Source organism: Myxocyprinus asiaticus, chromosome 13 (assembly GCF_019703515.2).
Source record: "Myxocyprinus asiaticus isolate MX2 ecotype Aquarium Trade chromosome 13, UBuf_Myxa_2, whole genome shotgun sequence".
In the NCBI taxonomy this organism is placed as follows: Eukaryota; Metazoa; Chordata; class Actinopteri; order Cypriniformes; family Catostomidae; genus Myxocyprinus; species Myxocyprinus asiaticus.
Genome location: NC_059356.1, coordinates 42520269 through 42542102, shown reverse-complemented (window position 1 = coordinate 42542102; position 21834 = coordinate 42520269). Strand labels below are relative to the sequence as shown.

The window sequence follows — 21834 nt, the reverse complement described above, 5'->3', positions numbered from 1 at the left end:
ATTTTATTTCCTAGGTTTACTTTCTAATTCATTTTATCAAGAGAGCACGGGTCACTGCCTGGTCATTACAACAACAGGATAGAGCATGACCTACCTGACACCTTTGACATTTAAACAGCAGGGGGCTCCTTAACATTGTGAATCTCATCTGCAAACACGTTGAGTAATTACAAATGCATTTTCTCTCATTAAAACACATCATTGTGCCTGATGTGCAGCATTCAAACGTTTACAGCACATTCTTATAAATTACATATAGCTACACAATCTTTTTTGATGAAAAAAAATCACCATGTATACATCACTAAATGATCTGATAAATATTTTCCGCACCTGTTTTACATTTATTTATTTTTTATTTTTTAAACAGCTAAACATGAACGAATACATGAAAAAGAGACGCGCGCACTCATAGCGCCCAACCACTATGACGTCACAGAGGTTGCAGTTCCAACCGCTAATTGAAAGACCTGCCACTCATTCGTCGCTGGGAGCTTCCCGCAACAATGACGCATCCGCAACGCTCTTGCTGACCGACCGCTTTATGAAAGAGCTGTCAATCATTTCGTCGCTCACTGCTGCCCGTCACTATGACGTCCCGTGAGTTGCTGTATTGACCGCTGTGCTGACAATCCTGTCAATCATTTCGTCGCGCGCAGCTTCCCGCAACTATAAAGTAGCACGAGCGCTCTAGGAGTGCGCCAATAGTCATTTCGTCGCTCACAGCCTCCCGCCACTGTGACGTCGTCACGTGTGTTACCGTACTGACCGCTCTATGGTAGACCTGTCAATCATTCCCTCCCGCGAGCCGAATTGCGCGTGAAACCACTGCTATTCTCCACCATGAATGTTGCATTTTGACGCAGGATCTACACTACTTGGCAGGTGAGGATAATAACACTGTATGCTTGAAGATACAGAGATCCTGAGGGAAAATGAACAAACAATGATGGATAAACGCGACAAGAAAGCGAAAGAAGATTCCAGGAAGTCAACTAAAACCACAGGGAAGCTGTTTCGGAGGAAATCGTTTAAGTCCGTGGAAAGTTTAGTGAGTAGGGTTTTGAAAAGTTTCGGAAGCTGGTCTGGCGGTGGAGAAACAACTGAACGCTCGGGGGCTGAAGAAGACGATGGTGGGTTTGGAGAGAGCACACCTTGCACTGGAAACTCTGGACACCTGAAAAAAGAGGACAGCGGCCAGGTGATGAAGAGTTTATCGCTTCCCACCGGCCGCTCCTCGGCGAAAGAGCGACTCTCTTCGCTCTACGGGAATAAGACGCCTGGCGTGTTGGGTTTGAAGAACCACGGCAACACCTGCTTCATGAACGCCGTTGTGCAATGCTTGAGCAACACGGATCTGCTCGCTGAATACCTGGGCTTGGATCGATATAAACTGGATCAGTATCGTATGAACGGGATTGCGAGCGGTGGTAACGCTCACGAGAAGGGAGAAGTGACGGAACAGCTCGCGTGTCTGGTTCGAGCGCTTTGGACTTTTCAATACACGCCTCAACTCTCAGCCGAGTTTAAGGTAGACTCAACTAATTAATAAGTTTATCAACCCTAGAACGCACACATAACTTTACCCCCTTTAAATGCATATGTGGGTCAAAAAAGACCCAGGTGAAATATATGCTTATTCTTGATAAAACTATACTGTGTGTGTGTGTGTGTGTGTATATATATATATATATATATATATATATATATATATATATATATATATATATATATATATATATATATTATTTGCTCCATGGACACTGTCCCTTTAAATGGGTGTAATGTCAAGTACTTTGGAAATAAGCATCGGCTGGGCTGAAGGACAACTTTTCTATACTTGCATACTACACATAAATGTAGCCTAAATTAATAACTAATGGAAACTAAAAACTATCAGTGTATTACAAAATAATTCCAGTGTTAAATGCATTAAATACTTCAAGAAACACATATGTGAAATGTAAATTTGTGAAGAGATTTATGCATGAAATTGAAATGCATAAATCTTAAAATAGGCTAAAATATTTTGTTTGAGTGCTCCATAAGAACTTTTTATGCTGTATTTCTCAGTGGCGGTTCTAGCTTGTATGGCACCCTGTGTGAACCCTTTAGAACCCTGTAAACAACATATTTGAACAAAATCAACACACATGAAGAACATGTCATGTAACATTCAGTCATAGAACTACAACTATAAAGACAACTGAAGAACCCTATACTGCTGAAAATGGTTCTTGATAAGAAGTAGTTCTTTGGGGAACCTAAGAGGCTGCAGAGAACCATCAAATACCCTTTATTTTTTAAAGGGATAGTTCACCCAAAAAAGAAAATTCTTTAATTATTTACTCACCCTCATGCCTTCCCAGATGTGTATGACTTTCTCTTCAGCTGAACACAAATTAAGATTTTTAGAAGAATATCTCAGTGTATCGGACCATACAATGCATGTATGGACCAGAGTGGTGGTGGCGGCGTAGTGGACTAAAGCACTGAACTGGTAAGTAGAAGGCTGTTGGTTCAATCCCCACAGCCACCACCACTGTGTCCTTGAGCAAGGCACTTAACTCCAGGTTGCTCCAGGGGGACTGTCCCTGTAAAAAGGGCACTGTAAGTCACTTTGGATAAAGGTGCCTGCCAAATGCATAAATGTAAATGAATGGTGACCAAAACTTTGAAGATCCAAAAAGTGAGTAAAGGCAGCATAAAAGTACTCCATATGACTCCAGTGGTAAAATCTATGTTTTTTTTTTTAAGCAATCCAATTGATTGTGGATGAGAACAGACAAAAATATAACTTTTTCACAATAAATCCTGATATCAGCAGTCTCCTTGGCGATTATGATTTCAAGCTCAATTACACTTCCTAGCATCATCTAGCACTCTGTGCACACTGCTAATGTCAAGCACTAGGAAGTGTAAACGAGCTTGAAATCATGATTGTGCCTAGGAACTGCAATGGCATGATGTACAGTGAAAAAGGAGTTATATTTTGGTCTGTTCTCACCTAAAACCAACTGGATCGCTTCAGAAGACATGGATAAAACCTCTGGAGTCTTATGGATTACCTTTATGTTGACTTTATATGCTTTTTGGGGCTTCAAAGTTCTGGTCACCATTCAGTTGCATTGTATGAACCTACAGAGCTGAGATGTTCTTCAAAAACCTTCATTCGTGTTCTGCAGAAGAAAAAAGGTTATACATATATGGGATGGCCTGAGGGCAAGTAAATGATGAGAGGATTTTCATTTTTGGGTGAACTATCTCTTTAAGAATGTATCTGACCTCACATTTCATTAATAACTTGTTGAAAAAAGAAGCAATAAAAGTGAATGGTGACTGAGATAAACATACTGCCCAACATCTCTCTTGTGTTCTACTTAAGAAAGACAGTATGGGTTTGGAACAACGTGAGTTAATTATGACAAAATGTTATTTTTGGATGAACTATCCCTTTAACTCCATTGGTGTCCATTGGTGTTTAGTCACTGTGGAAATGTTTTTCCTCAAGATAATATCCCTCCAGAGAAAAGTACATCAGGATGAGAAACTTTCTACTGTCTGATAACATTATCTCCAGGGATTAAGCTTAAAAAGTGACAGTGAATGTTCAGAAATGACTTCACACTGGATACTGACCTATGACCTATAGTGCATTCTGGAACACTCAAGTCTTCTGTAACATTTTCTGTTTTCTCAGCTAGTATATATTTTCTAGTGAAATGATAAAAAAAAAAAAAAAAAAGAGCATGCCACTGGAGATTTTTCATTCAGTCATGTCACACTGCAACTGTGTCTCAGTCTTTATTCATGAGTATTTATGAAAATACTTATCTATGGCACCTGTTATTAATAAATTCATAGTCATTTCCTATACCTAAAAATAGGTATTACTATGTCCTAAAAAGGTTAAACCTTAAACTTTGTGGTTGCTATGCCCGTGTCCTCTTTAAAGTCTAAATGGAATAATTTTCAACCCATTTTACTTCCGTATTGAACCGTAATGATCCGTATTTCCTAGTGAAACAGAATATACAAGAGTCTAGGACAAGACTTGATATTCTAGATTGGATTATGAAGACTGGGCATTTCATACAAGAGTTTTGTATGAAATTGTGCTTTTCCTATCCTGAAACACTGCTGACACCCTTTGGTAGAAACTTAAGCAGCCTTGATGTGGTCAGCTAAAACAAAATTTGTTTCAGAGAAGTTATTACATTTTAAATGAAGATTACAAAGACAAACTGTTGTCGTGCACTGATTAATCATGCACAATAAAACCAGGAACATGCATTAATAAAGTAAATAGATCAAAACTGAAATACAAATTAAAATAATACATTGAAAAATTAAAGACATTTATTATTACTGTCCATACTACAATTTCTGTTATCTGCTTTTTTTTAAGCTATAGTTAAGCCAGTTATTTTAGGGTAGGAGTAACTGAAGATGAACGCAGGTGGGAGAAATCCACAGTGGATTTCAGTTAAAAGTGTCATGTGAAGAGAAAATATGGTACAGTAACCATAAGGCAACCTTTCTTTGATGGGAAGCAGAGGCCCAGTTCTATTCACGCTCTCCTATTGAAATACTGACATTTTTGCCCTGATGGACCCCAGTCTGAGCCGCCTGTTGTGACGGGTAGTGAATTACTTTTTACAGCTGCGTGATATAAGGCTGTGCCCACTTTACTAAACTTTTTTTTTTCTCCAGATATTGAATTGAACTGATTCGCTTCCAAAGAGAACGCACAATTATAATCTACAATCATGCGTGTCATAAATTTAGGTGAGTCTGTACGAGACTTGAGATTTGCTTTTTCCTGTTTAGAGACCAGAGTATCTTGTCTGCAGACTGAGTTTGTGTCTGAAGACGACATAAATAAACTTTCACAGATTCTCAGACGTCTGCTAGAGTTAATGAGTGCCTAAACCACAGATAAGGGGAGCTCTCTATAAACCCAGAGCTCTACCCTGTAATTTAAACCTCCCACAGTGCATATATTTATTTTCCTTAATATCAGCTTCAGTAAAGTGTATTCTATTTGTAATTAGGCCAGAAAGGATCTGAATGACATAGTAAAAGCATTAAAGGAATAGTTCAAACAAAAAATAAAAAAAATTCATGAAAAATCATTTACTCACCCCTATGTAATTCCAAACCTGTATGACTTTTTTTTGTTCCATGCAACAAAGGAGAGAAGATTATGAATTGATTGTTCTTTTCCATGCAATTACAAATGAATAGAGACTGGAGCTTTCAGCCTCCATGGCCTCATGTGTAACTAAATGTTCTCTGTTGTAACCAGTAGTGACTGAAGAGGTAGGCATACTGTTTGTGCAAAATTGTTTTATTTTTTTTATTTTTTTCGAGGACCCCCCCCCACACACAAAAAAAAGACTAAAACTTGATATTAAAAATCTATTTAAATTAATAGGTTTGATTAACTGTTCTTTTAATTAAATGTAAAATGGGTAACACTTAATACTTCAATTAATAAACTAATACATACATTACCTTATTCATAATAAACTGTTAAGCATTGTATAGGTAATGACTAATGAGTGTAGTAATGTTCACGTTAACACATGATCTTATATTACGATATACAGTGCATAAGAATTAATTATTAGGCTATTTGTTTATTTGCGTACAAAAATTTTCTTTTCTGTGTATAGTGAAATAGCTTTCATATTAAGAAATATAAATTAAGATGATTCGATATCACGAGTTAAAAAGGCACCACTGACAGCAGTAAAAGACAGAAAAAAATGACATTTGATGCAATTACGGGACAACTTGTCATCTGTGAAGAGCATAAAAAAACAAGCACGGGTGCAGTGACACTCAGTATTTTCCTAAAGTTTAATAGCATAAGTTTTTATTTAAATCAGCATTTCACTGTAGACGCTAGAAATGTCCCGCCCCTTATTAAAATGGAATATATGACTGGTTAAGAAATATCCAATCACGTCTAACCCCTGTGTGCGCGGTTAGAATCTCTGTACACTAATAAAAAAAATTTAAACAAATAATAATAATATTCTCAGTTCACTCAACTGTGCTGCAGCATCACCTCAGTATAAATAAAAGGAAGGTTCTGGTGGCCATAGGTATCAGAACTCATTTTAGGTGGGCATACGCAAAATCCTTTGAAAGATAGGTGGGCATACGGTGTATGCTTGCGTATACCCTAGACTACACTACTGGTTGTAACCCAACTTGTAAACTGAATCTGAAATGAGTGGGTTTTTAAAGGGTAAAGAGCTCCATTTGGTATGTGGTTGATGAATGATAGGCTTGTAATACAGATCACAAGGTCATGTTGTGTACGGTGACTGATGTCAAAGTAATCCAACTCACAGGGGAGAGTAGCAGAGTTCATGGTTGATTTGAGTCTACATTAAATCCTTAGTGTTGTAAAACATGTCAATGTTTGAAATCACAATGATTGGTTCCCAGTGGGGTGATGTTCACTCCCTTGTCCTTCTTAAGCCATCAACCCTTTAAAGACCTCATGAAATCAAAAGAGTTTTGTGCGTCCATGTGTGCCATTTACTCACCCTCATACCATCCCAGATGTGTATGACTTTCTTTCTTCAGCAGAACACAAAATATGATTTTTAGAAAAATATCTCAGCTCTGTAGGTCCAGACAAAGCAAGTAAATGGTGACCAGATTTTTGTAGCTCCAAAAATCACATAATGGAAACATAAAAGTAATCCATAAGACTCCAGTGTTTAAATTCATATCTTCAGAAACAATATAAGTATTTTTTGTACTCTAAATATCCACTTTAACTTTCCTTTTCATATGTGAAAGTGAAACTAAACAGGCATCACACATGACTTTCAGATGTAAAAGTGAAAGTTTAAGTGGAGATTTAGAGTAAAAAAAGGACTTACATTTTTATCTTTTTCTCACCCACACCTATTATATCGCTTCTGAAGATGTGGATTTAACCACTGGAGTCATATGGATTACTTCTATGTTTCCTTTATGTGATTTTTGGAGCTACAAAGGTCTGATCATCATTCACTTGCATTGTATGGACCTACAGAGCTGAGATATTCTTTTAAAAATCTTCATTTGTGTTTTGCAGCAGAAAGAAAGTCATATACATCAGGGATGGCATGAGGGTGAGTAAATTATCATAGAATTTTCAGTTTTGGGTGAACTAACCGTTTCAGGCCACCTATAGGCTAATGTACTAAAAGTTGACAAAATTAACTTCCCACAGTTACATTTATAGGCTTTCTCTTCCAGGAAAATGGACCAAAAATACTGATACAAAATGTCAATAAATGTCCTTCCCCCTAAATTATAAATACAACCTTCAACTGACTAGCAATGGCAACTAGCAGGTTGAGCAATTGCCTATTTGCTGTTTAAAAAATGGAACAAGCTCTCCTTACTTCATGGGTTCACTGAAAGGATGGTAATCAAGAAACCTTTGAAGCTCAAAGCTTTGATATTTCATAAAACATTTTTTTAAATTATTTAATGCATTATGATTATAGGTGGCTTAATGGGTTCTATCCATTAACAAAAAACAACAACACTGGAACATTTCTGTTAAATTGCTTTGATCAGCCTGGTCTCGTAGAATCCCATTACTATATATTTTTACGTGGATTGTTGTACGTATTGCGGCAGTTTCCTGGTGAAATAAACGCGAGACTTACTCACTTTCACACAAATTACCAGAAATAATGCAGATACTGTGTTAACACTTACTTTTCATTACATAACCAATTACATTTACTAGCTTGTTTGTGGTAGCTCAACTGATAGAGCGTTGCACTTTCGATTGCAAAGGACTGGGTTAGGAGCAGGCCTGGATCTAGACTGTTAAGAATTGGGGGGAGGGGGGCAGTGACGTTAAATGCGGGGTCGACTAAAGTGGTGGAAAGAGTACTGATTTTTTTATTTACTTAAGGAAAAGTACTGCTACTGATGAAATAATTCACTTGAGTACAAGTAGAAGTACTGAAAAATATTATGACTCAAGTAAGAGTAAATAAGTATTTTGACGAAAAACTACTCAATTATGTTACAAGTTTCTTTATGAAAATTATATTATATATAGTATGTACGCTTCAATTTTTAGAACACAAAGACATTTTTGTTCTTGAATGTAACTGATGCTTCCTTTAACCAAGGATGAATTAAATTGATCAAAAATACTGCCAAAATCATTAATTGCAAATCATTATTACGGTTTGAAATAATTTTTTTAAGAAAAAAATCTTTACCCGTGATGGCAAACATATACTGTGTCCCCTGTTCCTTACAAAAGCATTCTAAAGTGCTAATTTGGTACTCAAGAAAATGTTCTTATTATTATAACAATTGAAAATGGTTGCGCTACCATGTGGAAATCACAATACAGTGGTTTTTTTTCCCCATTTGCTGAGGTATTGAGTTCTTACAAGTTGCTTTACACTTGCAAGTCAAATTTTGGTTTTAGAAATAGGCAAAAAGAAACACATTTCTCCTGAAATTCTTTTTTCTCCTAAAGTCTGTTGTTTTAGAGAGATGAATTCCATCAGAATCAGAATGAGCTTTATTGCCAAGTATGCTTACACATACAAGGAATTTGTCTTGGTGACAGGAGCTTCCAGTGCACAACAATACCAAACAGCAGCAAGATTTTTAAAAAATAATTAAATTATTTATATATATATATATATATATATATATATATTATACACATACGCACATACATACATGCACACATACATGCACACATACACATACGTAGTGCAAATTTAAATACAAATCAGTTATATACAGTGCAAGGGAATGTAATGGCAGAAGAGGTTGGATGTGTTGGATAATATAAAAAAACTAAGCTGTGTATTGCACATTAATCATTGCTCTATGGGGCAGTTTTAACTGTTCATGAGATGGATAGCCTGAGGGAAAAAACTGTTCCTGTGCCTGACGGTTCTGGTGCTCAGAGCTCTGAAGCGTCGGCCAGAAGGCAACAGTTCAAAAATGTAGTGGGCAGGGTGAGTTGGGTCCAGAGTGATTTTTCCAGCCTTTTTCCTCACTCTGGAAGTGTATAGTTCTTGAAGGGAGGGCAGGGGGCAACCAATAATCCTCTCAGCAGTCTGAACTGTCCTTTTTAGTCTTCTGATATCCTATTTCATAGCTGAACCAAACCAGACAGATATTGAAGTGCAGAGGACAGACTCAATGACTGCTGAGTAGAACTGTATCAGCAGTGCCTGTGGCAGGTTGAATTTCCTCAACTGGCGAAGGAAGTACAACCTCTGCTGGGCCTTTTTCACAATGGAGTCAATGTGGGTCTCCCACTTCAGGTTCTGTGAGATGGTATGACTCTGCTGCCAGAGTGCCGTTTAGAATGGTGAGGGGGGACAGTGTTGGGGTGTTCCTCCTAAAGTCCACAATCATCTCCACCATTTTTGTTTTGACTGCACCAGACAGCCAGCTGTTTAACCTCCCTTCTGTATGCAGACTCATCGTCATCTCGGATGGGCCGATGACAGTAGTGTCGTCTGCAAACTTCAGGAGCTTGACAGAGGGGTCCTTGGCGATGCAGTCATTGGTGTAGAGGGAGAAGAGCAGTGGGGAGAGCACACATCCCTGGGGGGCACCAGTGCTGATTGTACAGGTGCTGGAAGTTAATTTCCCCTGTCTCACAAACTGGTGCCTGTCTGTCAGAAAGCTGGTAATACACTGACAGATAGACGTGGGAACAGAGAGTTGGTGTAATTTAGTCTGGAGAATAGCTGGGATGATGGTGTTGAAAGCCGAACTGAAGTCCACAAAAAGGATCCTTGCATATGTCCCTGGTCTGTCCAGATGTTGCAGGATATGATGCAAACCCATGTTGACTGCATCATCCACAGACCTGTTTGCTCAATAAGCAAATTGAAGGGGATCTATAAAGTGTCCAGTGATGTTCTTCAGGTGGGCCAACACCAGTCTCTCAAATTACTTCATGATCACAGATGTCATGGCGACAGGTCTGTAGTCATTAAATCCTGTGATTTTCGGTTTCTTTGGGATGGGGATGATAGTGGAGTGTTTGAAGCAGCATGGGACTTCACACTGCTCCAGTGATCTATTGAAGATCTGTGTGAAGATGGGGGCCAGCTGGTTAGCACAGGATTTAAGACATGCAGGTGAAATGCCATCTGGGCCTTGTACTTTCCTTATCCTTTGTTTTCGAAAGACACGGCACACATCATCTTCACAGATCTTAAGTACAGGTTGAGTAGCAGGAGCGGGGAGGAGGGGGGTTGCAGGAGGTGTTGGTGATTGTGTGAAGTGAAGGTAAGAGCGGGTGCGGGATGTGAGATTGGGCCTTTCATATCTGCAGTAGAACACATTCAAGTCGTCAGCTAGTTGTTGGTCCACCACAGGGTTGGGGGCAGGAGTCATGTAGTTAGTAAGTTGTTTCATGCCACCCCACACTGATGCAGGATCGTTAGCTGAAAACTTGTTTTTCAGCTTCTCAGAGTATCTTCTTTTAGCCACACTGATTCCCTTATTCAGTGTGTTCCTGGCCTGATTGTACAAGACTTTATCCCCACCCCTGTAAGCATCCTCTTTGGCCTGACGAAGCTGCCTGAGTTCTGCTGTAAACCATGGTTTGTCGTTGTTAAATGTTAAATAAGTCAGTGCATTCAAAGCAGGCTTGTAGTTCCAGCTCTGCTTCATTGGTCCATATCTTTACAGTCCTTACTACAGGCTTAGCAAATTTTAGTTTCTGTCTGTAGTTTGGAAGAAGATGAACCAGAGAGAATCAGAGAGTCCCAAATTTGCTCTAGGGACAGAGCGATATGCATCCTTTATTGTTGTGTAGCAATGATCCAATGTATTTCTGTCTCTGGATGGGCATGTAATGTGCTGTTTTTATTTGGGCAGTTCATGTGTGAGGTTTGCTTTGTTAAAATCCCCAAGAATAATAATAACTTAGTCTGTGTATTTTTGTTCCATGTCTGTGATTTGATCAGCCAACTGTGGCAGCGCAGCATTCAAACACGTGTTTGGCACGATGTAAACACTCACCAGAATAAACGAGGAAAACTCCCGCGGATAGTAGAAAGGCTTACAGTTAATAAAGGGCGCTTCCAAATTAGGACAGCACATCTTCTTTAAAGTTGTTACATCTGTACACCAACTTTCATTGATGTAGAAGCACGTTCCACCGCCTCTTGTTTTCCCCTCATGCGTTACTGTTTTGAAAAAAATAATCTCTAACTAGAATAGAGAGGGAAGTGGATGGCCCAGATGCACAACAAAAAGACAAGTAAATCACAGTCTGTAGTTTGAGAAACAAACTCCTCACAGGTCTTAAAGTAGCAGCTTCTAAATGCCAAAGACCTGCATTGCTGCAAGAGGATTCTTGGACAAACAAAACATTTATTTAAATAGAAATAGCCATTTGTAACATTCTAAATGTCTCTAAATCGTCTCTAAACTACATAATGTGCATTGAGACTGAAACACATTCCTATTTCAGGTTTAGTCTCATTCACATACTGTATGTCCAAGTATTTTGGCTATTAAATTAGCATACGAACGGTTCCGGAATTTAACGTGGGAGCACAATACCGAACAGATGCGGATTGACAGAAGCGGTGAGCCCGTCTGTGAGCACGATGGTGCGAGGAACCGGACGTGGGAAAAAACATTATGTTCAGTGAAATGTCAAAAGAAGATCGCAATGTATGTAATTGAAACTATATCAGTTATTATTAATAAAACACGGGAACTTGTTGCATGGGCATTTTTTGCCCCCATATTTAGAATTTTGGTGATATTTTTGACAATTTAGGTGGCATTTTTGCCCCGAGTCCCCGTTAATTTTCGACACTTTTTGCATCTTTCTAAGGTATTTAAAAAGTTTGTTTTAGACATATAGTAGCAAGTAAACAAGATATCACCAAATATATGTCCAACAACATTGTGTTAATGTTTGACACAGTTAAAACTTTGCCTACCTTAAAAACAAGTGAAGTTTGATCAGTGGTTAAACATATTCAGACAGTTCCCTCGTACCTGAATGAACGGCTCTTTTCCAGAATAAAATGAAATATGCAGAAAATCACAATATCACAGTTCTTGTATAATGACAGGGCAGAAAGTCGTGGCGTGCAGAGCGCGTTTCAGTTTATAAACAGATTTAGCACTTATTACTATAAATGATTGCTTCTTTCCAAAAATTCCGAAATATTATGTATTTTTTTGTACTTTGTAATTGTGGTGAAAAATAACTGTTGCGAAGCTGAATACTTCATTTTCAACTCAAGTAAAAGTACTATTATTTATTTATACTTAAAAAAGTTGAAAAATGTACTCAAGTACTGTAATGAGAGTAGTTGTAATTCGTTACTTTCCACCTCTGGTTGACTATAAAACTTTTTAAAGGTTAAATATTAAACCATTGTGGCAGATCTCTGCCTTCCCTGTGAAGGAGGAAGCGGGAGCTGTGTGAACAATTCACGCAATACTTTAATTACACACATTTTCACTTGGACAGATCATAAAACGTATTTTTAACACACACTCGCCGGCACACACACATACACAGCTCCGAGTGTTGCTCACACTGTTGGTCTTCCCGGCCCAATGCAGAATGCACACGTTCGTTGGCTGCATGCATCTTTCTCTCGAACTGCGTCTCCGGCTCCTCTTTATCTCTCTCTCGGCTGATTGGAGTAATTCAGCGCCAGGCGTCCATCCTTACGGCCTGGCCACACCCTCCTCATCACAACCATATAGAATGATGACAGTATAATGTAAAGTAAAACGGTCCTGTCCAACTAACTGCAGAGCCAGCATCTGAAGTGAACTACCAAATATAAAAACATATTTTACAGAATGAAATACTGAATGAAAATAGGGCCTACTAGGATCCATTCAGTGTTGGGCAAGCCACTCAGAAATGTAGCAAAGTTACTAACTACTCTACAGAAAAGAAATGGCTAAACAAAAACTGATAAGCTAGAAAGCTAAGTCCACAACAAGCTACTGTACACGACTAAGTAGCTTGCTTCATTTAAGCTACTTAATATTATTTATAAATATGAAATGCTAAATGATCTAATGTTTATTTATTAGTGTAACAAACATCACAGCAGAAGGGAAGGAGAACACAGGGAAGCAAGTTTTTCCAGGCTCAGGTAAGACTTTTAATCGGCCACTTCAGTGCTTTTCCACTTCACAAATTCATCAGCTTCACAAGCACGTAGTCACTTAAACACATTAGCTTTTACAGGCACATTGTTGCTTAAACACATCAGCTTAACAAATACAACAGAATGAACGCAACAGCTTCAGGAGCACCATGGCCTTCCTTGTGCCAGACTCTCTCTCTCTGCTGGTGGCGTGGCTGCTTATATGCCGCTCTCCCCATGCTCACTGGAATTAGAAATGTGTTAAACATAATCTAGCTCAGGTGCAAGCGCTCTTACTGCTTTCTCTCTCTCCGGATGGACGCTTAACCACGCCCCCGCTGCCACATATCCCCACCGCCCGACTCAGGCCGGGGAGACATTCGGCCTGTCTACCACTCCCCCCCTCCCAGCCATCTGCGCTCCCGGTCTGTGGACCACCTTGAATTTAAAGGGCTGGAGAGCCAGATACCACCGGGTGATCCACATGTTGGTATCCTTCATGCGGTGGAGCCATTGGAGCGGGCCGTGATCCAAGCAGAGGGTGAAGGCCTGCCCCAACAGGTAGTACCGAAGAGTGAGGACCGCCTACTTGATGGTGAGACACTCCTTTTCAACGGTGCTGTACTCAGCGAGAGCTTGCAGCTAATGTACAGCACCGGGCACTCCTCCCCCTCCACCACCTGCTCCTCCACGGCCCCCAGCCCTCTGTCTGAAGCGTCCGTCTGCAAGACAAAAGGGAGAGAGAAATCGGGTGAATGTAAAAGCGGCCCCCCGCAAAGTGTGGCTTTAACCTGCATGAATGCCTGTTGACACTGCTTCGTCCACTGGACTGGATCTGGAGCTCCCTTTTTAGTGAGATCAGTCAGCGGGATGGTGACATCCGAATAATTTGGCACGGATCTCCTATAATAGCCAGCCAGCCCAAAGAACTGTCTCACCCCCTTTTTGGTCTTGGGCCTCGGGCAGGTCGCATTCGCCGCAGTCTTGTCAATTTGGGGAGACACCTGCCCATGGCCCAAGTGGAACCTCAGATACTGTACCTCCACCCACCCAATCACGCAATTCTTGGGGTTTGCTGTGAGTCCCTCTCGTCTCAGCGATCTCAGAACCGCCCTCAGATGCTGCATGTGCCACTGCCAATCATTGACTCAAATTAGTGAATCAAATCATTCAGACATCTGTAGTTCTGATTCTGAACAGATGACAGAGTATACTGGATAGATTGCATGCTGAAAACAGAGGGATAATTTGCCCACCCCAGCACCCCCCTAGATCCGGCCCTGGGTACGTGTCCTGAAGAGCACATCAGTCTACATATGAGCCGAAAGTGTCATATAAGCAAAATGAAGTGATTGCTTCAGCAATTGTGTTTTTCATCTCACATTAATTTATGACACTATCCTTTAGTTTTATGGTTTAGGGTAGGGTGGGCAGTTTTGTTGATTTAAAACTCTATAGAGCATTAACCTTAAAACCTCATCTGTTTTTCATCTCACATTCACTTTTTGTGACACTATCGTTAAGGTTTAAGGTTTAAGGTCTAGATAGAGATTTAACCTTATCAACATCTGTTTGGGTGAACATTAAACTCGCTTTAGCACCACACAGTGGACATATCTCCCAGAAGTCCCGCAATATGTGTAAGGAACCATGTAGTATCACCACAGTCACACAATTTTCATGAGATCAGGCTGGCTATGCGATTCAAAACTTCTTGTTGGAAAGGGGTTTATGAGAAAAAATCTAAAGGGTGTTAAATGTTTTTAAATTTTTGCTTTTTGCAATTTGTTTGTGTGGATGACTCTGTGAACCATTTTTTTTTTATAATAAAAACAAAAAGCAAAAGTCACCCAAAAATGAATGTCCATATTCTCATTATCTTGTTCCATACTGACTTTTCAAAGGTTCTGTGCTTCCAAAAATTTTAAGCGAGTACAAGTTCATTTTCCATTATGTTACAAAGCACCGTTCAAGGCCATGTCAAACCTCTTCACGCTGAGCACTCATTAATTAAAAGAAACCTTTCCTTTCATAAAATACCAACAGGAATCCTCTCCCTTATTCCACAGATAAGTGGAGGCCTACATCTCTCGAAAGCTTTCTCATACACCAAAGCTATTTTACGAGACCAGAATGTAAAGATTCTCAGAGTCTTCAGTGACTAGTGACTGTACGTTTTACATTATACATTATGAATGTGTTGAACCTCTATTTATTTTTTGTGAGGTGTGTAGCAGTTCCACTGTCACATGTTTTTAATTAGAAAGATCTTTGTCGAATGAATGTCGTATTCATGTTGAAAGACGTTCTATTGAATAACTCCTTTGAGGTTGAAGCACCAAGAGGAGAACATTCAGAAGAGTAAAGCATTTTTAAATCTAGACTCCCATTCTCTTGAAGATGAGTTTAAACTCTGTGATTATATGACCCACTTTCTCACTATGACTAAGGTTAAGATTATTAAGTTATCTCTGTACGGCTTTATATTATTACCTAACATTTCCTCCCAGATGCTAGATTGAGTTCAAATGGTTAATACCATTGTAATTAATCTTTATGTCACTCAGCATTAAAATTGTGATTTAAAATACACCTGACTTTCAAGACTATTTTAAACTTGAATGAGGAAGTGACGTGAGACTTGATAAGGAATTCAAACTTTGTGATTTGAGACTTATGCTGCCTTCAGGTCATGTTAAAATGACAGTAAAGCTACCACTAAGTCATAATTACCAATGAAACAACATTATTACACAGGAAGATGGCGTGTTGTTTCAGAGAGTTCCAGTAACCTAGGATTGGACACATTATGCCGACTCACTGACAAGTGGCATATCCTATCAGACATTTTTGCATTGGCTCCAGTATGTACCTTTCCCTGTGGCATGACCGGTAGCTCGATGCGTCAGCAGCATGGGAGACCCTGGTTCGGATCTTGTGTTGAAATCAGGAAGTAATTGCATTTGCATAAGTGATGAATGTGATGCAGAATTGCATTTTTCCCTCTTATATTACACTTTATAGATGGTTAGGTTTAGGTTTTGGATTTGGGTTGGGGGGTTCAGTTTAGAAAATTTGCATTCTTCTTCACCGTATTACAGCCTGTACAGCTGAAAACTCGCTACACAACTCACATTTGGCACCCCTCTGTGGATATTTCACCTGGAAAATGGAGATTACATGTGCCCATACACCCAACAACACTTACCGCTTTGGCCACTGGGGGTAGTTTCTCAAATTTAGGTAAGCACGGAACGATTTTAGCTAAAGAAAAGTCAACCTACGGTTTCCGATTTCACAGTGAGATGGAAAACCTATTTTCATTATTCGATTTTCTTTAAGCCAACTTTGCAAGTTTGGGGTGCTGATAATTTTTTGCTTAAATCTTTTAAGACCATACTCCGATAAAGGAAAACCATTTAAGGCTTTAATAGGACCTTACACCTTGTCAACTTATAAAGCATAATCGAAATTTGTGCCATGCACGCGCACTGTGCGCAAGATGTACGAAAAGTATACTTTGGCCTTAAAATATGTCTTGTCTTTGTTTGAAGTGAAAAAGAGAGAAAGAAACATGAAATTGCCCAATGCGTGCATTTTATTCCGACCAAGATGAATGCACATTACATTATAGAACTTCCCAAGATGACTTTGGAAGGCAACATTTAATATAGAAGGGTTTTTGCTTTAACAAAGAATTATGTGGGTTTAAAGTTCACATCTCGTTTCCTTTATGATGTGATATCAGTGATCAATGACAGCATCACTGTTTTATAAACAACCATGTAGTGTAGACACTTGGGAAAAAGTAGGCCTCCAAACCCAAAACTAGCTGTAGTTAAGCTGCTGGAAGCTGCCAAAGCATTTCATAAAAACTTTTTTTTGCGATCACTGATGTGTGAAGAACAGTCTTCAGTTATTCATTTACTATACACAGCTGCTGTCATGATAAGCAGTGATAGAACATAATTCACTGTGTAGCAGAATGCAGTTTACATCCTTCAGCTGGTCTTTATTGCATCCCAGTCCCTAACAAACTGTCTGTTTTGAATCAAACTGATTGTGGCAATTATTTAATAACTAAAGGATGTGTTTTTCAAGAGATTTAATAGATTTAATGGACATCCAAAGAATGCATAAATGCATAATGGAAATGCATTTGTCAGGACTTTATAATGTGCAAGCGAAGCATTTTTTAGTATATTCAGTAACATTTTATAAAAGAGCAGTTTCATAGTATTGCAATCATACCAAGTCAGCTATTGTAGCAAACAAACACTTTCGCAATCTTGTGTCTTGTCTCCAGATGACTGTGTCTAAATATGGAGCACAGTTCCGGGGGAACTCCCAGCACGATGCTCTGGAATTCCTTCTCTGGCTGCTGGATTGCCTACATGAGGACGTCAACTCATCCTCCACCTTCTCCAGTGGGAATAACAAAAGCAAGTCCAGTGGGAAGGTAAGAGTGTGTCTGAGAACCTGTACCATACCTGCCGAAGACTTATGAAAATATAACCGAACAAATGCCATAGAAAGGATAAAACATACGTATCTCCCAAAAAGTAGACACTTTAACCACATAAAAAAATTACAGTTGTCTTTTTTTGTATCTAATGCAATGACATTCAGACATTTTTAAGTGTGATTTAAGTGTACAAAAATGTCCATATACTTTTTGGCACCACTGAATTTTAATGTAACACAAAATTTGATACATTCATTTTGAATTTTTCATGTTATGTTATTATGCCACATTCCACAAATCATCACCTGAAATATCTGCAGTATCAAGACTCTTAATAAGTACTACGCATAAGTATTCTCATTCTGTTGGTATGAGTTATGAATGGCTTTTTAAGCCCACATTTGCCCCAGTAGCTGTTACCTTCACTTTTACATGACTTGTCAAAGTCAGAGAGTCTTGTCTACATTCCCCTGCCACCCGCACACAATACAGTCTCAAGTCACTAAACGCTACATCTTTTATATATACAGTGTAAATATAAATTTTTTAAATACTCTACTTAATTATAAATGTATGATCTTTTCTGAACTTGTAAAAGTTTAGGATTTAATTCTACATAAGGTGTGTGACCTCTTTTTGGTGAAATTTAGGCAATTTCATTATGTTTGACTCCACTGAAAGACTTTCTTGTGACGTTTCACTGTCCAGCTCAGTAGGTGACGGTAATACACCATAAACTGGATTGCCAAACGGCAATAAACATCACCAGAATAAAACTTTCTTGCCTGTGATAGCGCTAAGGATCATGAAAAAACGTTTAACTAAATAGTACATAAATAAACAGCAATGGTGTTGATGTCAGAGTTGTTGTTGTCTTCAGTCGACAGCTGCTGTATTGCATTGTCAGTGCTGTCTTGTTCGGTACACAACGATATTATATTAGCTGGATACTGATGGCTAGCGGTGTGTATTACTTTACAGAACTGCTTGCGTTTTTAGCGACATTTACCTGTTTCGATCAGCTACTCTAGATGTAGAACATAGGCTAAATATTGGACATTACTCAAGTTTATTATCGATTTTTTTGTTTGTTTTTCTGATAAATATCGATATCGTTTTATCGGCCAGCCCTATCATTAGGTAATTTTGACAAAAACTTTCTGTTTTAAGTCCACAAAAAACTGTACGCATGCTGATGGCAAGATGCTAAAATACGTGAGAAATCTCCCTTTCTGTCTCACACACACACACGGGGGGTGGAGAGGCGGCATATACTGTATACTACGAAAACATTGATAAAAGCACTAGGTTTAAATTGACGCAACCTCTGGTCAGCTATCCTAGTGAGCCATGTAGCTGCACGGTGCATCTCCTTTCCTCCTCGACTGCCTGTCAGACTCATCCACTTGCACCACACACACACACAGATGCAGCAGAGAAAATGTCAGAGAGAAGCGAGGCGAGGGGGTCTGACATAAGTGAGTGTATGAGTGAGTTAAAGCAGTGTTTCTCAACTGGTGGGTCGCAGGTCTATGCGGACTGGGTCGCCGACAGCCGGGAAAGAACAATGACATGGTTCTCCCATTGAAGATATTTCGGCGGCCGCCCAAGTGATAGCCTATTTAGGACTGCCGAGGCAGATTTAATGATAATCTCGCAATCAGCTAAAACGAGTGTAACGGAACCGGCTTGCGATCATGATCTGCTCTTCTCTCTGGCGCGCGTGTGCAACAACCGGGCTTCCCTCGATATTGCGGCGCGCAGACCTCCAAACTGATGTGACCAATTTCAGTTCTAGTGAGACTTTTCTAGTTTAAAGCGTTGAGGAAGTCAAGTCAAACCTCTCGAACAGTACACAGCCTGACATGCTTAACAGCGCTGAGAAAAAGAACAACACTGTTCTATGCGCTCATTTTTCTTTCATTATTCATCACTTTTACAGAATTGTTTCACGATTTTACATGAGTAAAAGTACTGTTATATTTTGACAAAATGTTATAGTTTCATACAAAATAATCTAAAGGTAGAATCTATTAAACCTCATTTTATATCAACAGTGGCATTTTTCAAGATGTGTTTCAGCTTGTACTTATTTTTTCATAAATACTGTAATTTATTATTATTATTACTATTATTTAAGACTAGCTACACTGACCTAACTATGGTAATGAGGAGCCTTTCCTCCTGTGTAATATGTATGTTCTGTTTGAATTATGTTTGAAATTAGGAAACAAACAGGATAATAATGGGCTCAAAGTAAATATGCTCTTCAATTTTTAAAAGGGGGGAGAGAAAACTTCCTGTCGCTTTTGTTGTTTACATCAACAACAAAAATAATGTCACTTGATGCATGTCCTTGTACTTGAAAACCATGAACAAAACTATGTAGCATAAAAGGAAATGCAACCTAGGATACATTAAATACAGGTTACGTTTTTACTATGGCGGGTCGCCACTTGATATCCAATGTAAAATCTGTGTCCTGAAGCAAAACCAGTTGAGAATTACTGAGTTAAAGGTACAAACAGAAGCAGTCTGGCTGCGCTGTCGCGCACTTACAGTATATGTTAATTATTAGTAATCATAGGACATTACTTTAAAAGATCACTCAGCTGATGTTATTTTTCATTTAGTAGTTAATTTAACATGCTATGCTGACATGTAAACTAACATGCTTTCGTTATATAACGTTATAGTTACATGCAATTTTTTTTATCATGTTTATAATTCGGTTTATTATTATAATTCTGTTAGCTTTCTTATTCTTTTTATTTAATTTATTTTCAAAAGGGAGAATTTTTTTTTACACATACTTCAATTAAAAAAATGGTTTCAAGTTTCAATTATAATAAAGTGTTTGTTCACTCCTTTAAGTGTCATTGTAACTGATAATAGTAATTGTGTAATACCGTATACCATGATTCTGTGAAACCGTGATATTACCGTGAGACGGTTATTGTACCGTGAAAATCTCATACCATTGCAACCCTATTTATGACAGTACAATATTAGCTAGCTTTGTGTGTAATTATTGATTAACCTTTTTAGAATGTGATCTTCCTGATGTTTCTGCTTCTGATGGCACAACCAAATGTGAGCACAAATAGTACGGCAGGTGCCATCATGTTTAATGGGACTCTTATCACTTTTCGTGGTTTACGTGAAAATACATTATCAAATTCTATGATAAGGGTCCGATCGATCATGACACAGGGAAACGTGAAGCAGATGTAATAAAACCATACAAATAAAACACAAATTCTTCCTTTAAGATATTAATAGTTAAGGTTGAAAGACTTTAGTCATTTTTGAAATATTCACGAGTCTTTTGTGTCGAGTCGAGACAAGTCTGAAGTCATTTTAGGCTGGGTCTGGAGTCGAGTCTGAAGTCTATAAAAATGCGACTCGAGTGCGACTGGAGTCCGAGTCTCTAACTTGAGTCCCCATGTCTGGCACATAGTGCACTGAGCTACATCTGATGCTCTTGTATGTAACCTTGGAATTACCTAGCCAAATAGCTTTTCACAGTGACTGTGACCTACAAAGGGAGAGATGCCAAAATTGACATGAAAAGCCATAGAATTTTGCTGGTCTGCAAGTGCACAAAGGTTTCCGCCCATCATTGACCTCACATTGAGCCACATTACCATGGCTGCAAGAAACAGCAGGACTCTCCGCAATTATTGCCAAGTGATTGGGATGGGCAAAACAAGCTATGCAAAAATGTCCTTGTCATTTATCACCTTAATTTTAAACCACGTAATAGAGAAATCTAACCTTGTAATGATTTAAACCTTATAACATAAATGTAGCCAGTGGGTTATAAATAAAAACTCAGGTGTGATGAGGAGGAGGGCGTGGCCAGGGCGTGATGGAGCACGGCCGGCGCTGAATCAGCTGATCAGCAGGAGAGCAAGATAAGGGGTGGCCAGAGACACCGGTTCGAGAGAGAGAGACGCACAAGGCAGCATTGCATATGTGTCTGTGTCCTTATGTTTTATGTTGTTTTAAGTTTATTTATATCATTCAAGTTTATGTTTACTGTTCAGCCGGTTCCCGCCTCCTCCTTGCCCGTCCTTAGACTGTTACATCAGGATACAAAAATATCTTTTATTCTGACAGCTGTTATATAAAAGAGAAAAACAGAGGTTGATGGGGCTGTATATAAAAAAATACAAAAATGAAATATGGTTCAATGAAATACGGTAGGGGCTA

At 38.9% G+C, this 21834-nt stretch overlaps 1 protein-coding gene across 1 annotated transcript in view; it reads left to right on the top strand.

The window, feature by feature from the left end:
• Positions 1-861: 861 nt before the first annotated feature.
• LOC127450011 (ubiquitin carboxyl-terminal hydrolase 43-like) overlaps positions 862-21834 on the top strand; it is a 133445-nt gene continuing 112472 nt past the window's right edge. The window contains exons 1-2 of the mRNA XM_051713705.1: positions 862-1531; positions 17461-17613. Coding sequence (XP_051569665.1) covers positions 905-1531; positions 17461-17613 — 780 coding nt within the window. The 5' untranslated portion in view covers positions 862-904. The remainder of the gene's footprint in view (positions 1532-17460; positions 17614-21834) is intronic.